Source organism: Suricata suricatta, chromosome 13 (genome assembly GCF_006229205.1).
Source record: "Suricata suricatta isolate VVHF042 chromosome 13, meerkat_22Aug2017_6uvM2_HiC, whole genome shotgun sequence".
Lineage (NCBI taxonomy): Eukaryota > Metazoa > Chordata > Mammalia > Carnivora > Herpestidae > Suricata > Suricata suricatta.
This window is the reverse complement of record NC_043712.1, coordinates 5,179,276-5,183,652: the sequence shown is the minus strand read 5'-3', so window position 1 is coordinate 5,183,652 and position 4,377 is coordinate 5,179,276. Positions and strand designations below refer to the sequence as shown.

Below are 4,377 nucleotides of genomic sequence, written 5' to 3'. Positions count from 1 at the left end.
CTCCGTGGGGGCGCCAGGATCCCTCTGAAAGGGGGGGTAGGAGCGTGTTTCACCATTTGTGTGTCTGGGGGTCTAAGCTTCGTTTATCACCCAGAGCAAGGTCCGTAAAAGGGATCTGTGGAAGCTGATGCTTTAGCTTGATCCAGATTTTTCTCCGCCCAGTTGTGGGGCCTCTTGGCACCCTCCTCCCCCCAAGTTTGTCATCTTCCCCCTTCCAGGGAACTTGCTGGTCGGCGCCTGGTGGCTTCGGCCACCTGAGACTTGGGGGGGGGGGGCAGGAGCAGAGGCCAGCAGAGGTGAGGAGGAAGGGAGGGGTGGGAGTTCATGAGCAGCTTCACAGCCCCACGAAGGTCGGGGCAAGGGCATGGGGAAGGTCGGGCAATGGAGCCGCGTCCTGAAGTGGAGTCTGGAGACCCCATTTGTCGGTGTGAAAAGTCCACAGTCCACAAAGAGCCAGCCAGAGGCCCAGCCTCGGGGCAGAAACAAAACCCTCCCCTGCGCTCCTCCTCCCCAATCTCACCTCTCCGGGAGAGGGCCCAGGAGGGGACAGGCCGCCTCCTTGTCACTGAGAACCTTGAGACTGCTTTGTCCTGAGGCTGGAGTTCTGGGGAGAGGAAGCCAAGGGGCGGATTCAGAGCAGGACGCGTGGGAACCAGGTGGGACCTCTCCCCACCAGAGGCTTGGAGGGTGGCTCTGTGGAGACAGATCTGAGACCACGGCGCCCCGAACTTGTCCTCAAAGAGCTTATCACAGTCGTGATTAAGGAAGGCAGATGGGCGATTGCTTGCTTACGTCTGCTGCCCCCCCCCCCCCACCCACCGTGGGCCCTGTTCTTGTCTTGCTTTTGTTTCCTTGGCATCTTCGGGTCATCGATGCCCAAAACATACCCGAATAACGAATGAGGGAATGAATGGGACAAGTGGCAGCGAGTGCTTGCCAGGGGCCAGCTACATCATTTTGCGCCGAGCCAAGTAATAACGCTGACAGCCCCGTTTGGCCAGTAAAAGCCTGAAGTTCAGAGGGCAGGAGTATTTGCCCGAAGCTCTGTGGCGGGGAAGGGGTGACGGAGTTGGGATGTACCCCCCGACCCCACCCCTGGCCTGCAGGACTGTGGCTGGGAAGGGTTTGGGAGGCTGGCAAAGGGAAAACAGTCCCAGCAAGGAAGGCTGTCGACCCTGGAAGATGGCAGTTGTAGAAGGGACGGAACACCAGAGACAGTAGTGGTTGACTGGGTGCTTTGTGGCCAGCTGGCATGTGCGGGCACCGGGTGCGCAGATGGATTAGACAAGGTCTTGCTGGGAGCCGCCCTGCACCAAGAGCTTGAGAGGCGCCGTCACAAATCCGGGGTGTTCCGTGTCCGCCCCCAGGCCTTCAGGCCACTGGACGCCATCAGCTGTGGCCACAGGCGCCTCGCAGAGCCCCCCACAGCCCTGAAGGCAGAGCTGGCTGGGCCACTTCTCTGGCTCATGGGAGGATTGCGCCAGGCTGGCACTAGCTGAGCCTGGACCCTCCCTGCCCGAGGTCCCCCGCTCGCCAGCCACGGCCACAGCACCTGGCCCATAGCAGGGCCCCGGAATTGGACAGAAATGCAGCGAGAAGGCCAAGTTTGGGACTGAACGGCAGAAACACCCTGGGTATCTGGGAGCCCGGGCTGTGTCTAGCTGCAGGGATCCTCTGACATCGGAAGCAAGGCCCGGGGCTGTGCGGATAGACTTCTGCTCTCTCTTTACAGCATGAACGTGCAGGGCGATTATGAGCCAGTCGATGCCACCGGCTTCATCAATATCAACTCCCTCAGGTGAGCAGCTCGGGCCCCGGATGGGGCCTCAGACCCCCCCCCCTCCAGGTGTGGGCAGCAGGCGCTGGTGGGACCCCAGCTGCCCTTGACAGCTGCCCTGCCCTAGACAAGCCCCGCCTTCCTACCCTCTGCCCACTGCATCTTCAGGTGCCTGCTTTGGGCACAGCCAAGAGCCACAAGGGTCCTGGGTACCTGAGTTCCATGTTTCTGGGTCCTGCCCTCTGCCTCTGACACTCACTCCCACCCTTCCCAGCCGCAAGAAGGACTCCACTCGGAGCCCCTTGCCTGGGTGGGTTAGAAAGGGAAATGGCCGAGAGGTAGAAAGGAGCCTCAGAAAGTCACCAGGCCAGAAGGCACCCGGTACTTACATGCCACCAGACCCGAGCTGCAGGTCTAACTGGAAATCACCCAGGGCCATGTGGATCCCCGTGGCCTGGTGGGGTAGCGTGTACTATCTGAAGACACTCAGATCTGGGTTCAAATCCTGACTTTGCCATACAGTCTCAGACCCCTTCCGGACCCACCGGAAACCATGTGGCCTCATTGACCACGGCCACCTCCCAGGTGTGGTGTTTTGTAGGAGTCTCAGAAATCAAGCACTCAGCCCAGACCCTGGCCTGGGGGAGGAGCACAGCATCTGGTACCACGTGCTCGGCCCAGGGTGGGGAGGGGCATTCACACTGGGCGAACAGGGTCATTTATCACCAACAGTTACCCTACGCTAAGCCACTCCCAGGCACCCTCCTCACTTGTCTCCATTAATTCTTACACGAAGTCGCAACTCCAGAAACAGGCCCAGAGTGGTTAAGTAACCTGCCCACAGTCGCACAGCTAGGAAGCCACAGAGCTGAGTCCAGACGTCCTGTCTGTCCAGCTCCGGGTTCTCAGCCACCAACTTCCTTCTCGGGAAGAAGGCACGAGTCTCTCTTGTCTCCCTGACACACGCCCTGGGCATGGAGCCACCATTTTCTCCCAAAGCCAGGCTCTTGTCCCTGGGACGAGACGGAGGGAGACGCTGCATCCAGCCTGACCTTCCCGGGCGCTCTCCGCTCCAGCAATCACCTCCGCCGCCCCGCCTCCCGCGCCCTCTGTATTTTATGACTATAAACCCTTTTCAATGGCTCCAAACACATCAGCTTTTCATAATGGCCTCTTCATCTCTTCCATTGCCAGTTAAAGGCTTTGTCTTCAACAATGCCAAGCAATGTTTTCCCCCAACGATAAATTAATTACATTATCCTGATTGGAGGGCAGGAGGGGCCAGGGCAGAAGTGAGAGAACAGAGGGGAGAAAAAAAGACAACTTCACGCACATCTTAACAAGCAGCTGCCCCCCGCCACCCGGGCTGGGCCTGAATTAATTGAACCGAGTGCATGTTGTTATTGTTAATTTACATTTTTCTTTGTTTTGAATCTGGTTTACAGGCTGAAGGAATATCATCGCCTCCAGAGCAAGGTCACTGCCAAATAGACCGGTTGACAATGAGCTCGGCCTCCTCTGCCCATCTCCCAAGTACAGGCGCTAATTGTTGTGATAATTTCTAATTGTGACTTGTCCTCCCGGGCTGGCAGCCTGGTGGGGGTGCCAGCCCCCAGCTTTGTTCCCCACTCCCCTACAGCCTGCAGAAGTGGGCATGGAAGGGAAGGGGGTGTGTGTGGCTGCACAGGGGAGATGTAAAATGACAATTAAAAAAAGATACGTTAGTCTTTTTTGTTTCTTTATTTCTGCAGAGACAGGGTGTGTGTGAGAGTGTGTAGTAGTCGTGCTCTTCTTACACCAACCTTTGTGCTGATTTAAGTGCTGCCAAAGCCACCTTCGGCTGGGGACCCTGTTTATCTGGAAGGATCGGACCGGCTCTCCTCCAGCAAAAAAAAAAAAAAAAAGGGGGAATCCAGATGTGGCCCCCTGGGTCGGCCTGGCATTTTGTCACGCTGTGGCCCCTGGCCATATCACAGGGAACCAAGGAGAGTCTGGGTGACAACCTGGGGAGCTGTCACGCCCGCAGCCCGCAGGGAACAAACGGGAATGGCGGCCATGTCTGCCCACAAGAGGCTCCCCGACCACAGCACGGTGGCCTTAGGTGGCCCAAATTATGGAGGGGGAACCCCGAGTAAGAAGAAATACCTAAACAGAGAACAGAAAAGGACTGACACCGAATTTAGTGTCAACTCTTGGGAGAGGCCACTTGGCCTAGGAGTTACCCTCTATCGCTCCTCTGCAAAACGGCCCAAAACCACGTAGTGACTCCGCCCCTTCAGCCATATCTCATTGGGCCGGGCCTGGACACCTGACTTCAGCTGGGCCAATCAGAATCTTGCCCCCAGGAACCGGGCAGGTGCAAATAGCCGGAAGCGGGGACAGGTACACTTGGCCTGGGTGGGATGCCCTATTTCCGGAAAAGCGGAGGGAGACGAACAAAGCAGCAGGAAAGAGAAGGGAGGAGTGGGTTTCAGGTTTAGAATCCCAGGTCCCATCCCGGAAGCACCATGGTGGTGGTGGCGTTTCTTAATCTGGATTCTCTAAGACGGCTTGAGGTTCTCCTAACCAATGATCATTTAGGGCTTAAGCCTAATGAGGGA

General features: G+C 57.5%; 1 protein-coding gene across 1 annotated transcript in view; it reads left to right on the top strand.

Moving 5' to 3' along the window:
• The window catches only part of ASS1 (argininosuccinate synthase 1), a 47,109-nt gene extending 43,605 nt beyond the window's left edge, over nucleotides 1-3,504 (top strand). The window contains exons 14-15 of the mRNA XM_029920898.1: nucleotides 1,733-1,798; nucleotides 3,223-3,504. Coding sequence (XP_029776758.1) covers nucleotides 1,733-1,798; nucleotides 3,223-3,268 — 112 coding nt within the window. The 3' untranslated portion in view covers nucleotides 3,269-3,504. The remainder of the gene's footprint in view (nucleotides 1-1,732; nucleotides 1,799-3,222) is intronic.
• The last annotated feature ends 873 nt before the right edge of the window (nucleotides 3,505-4,377 follow it).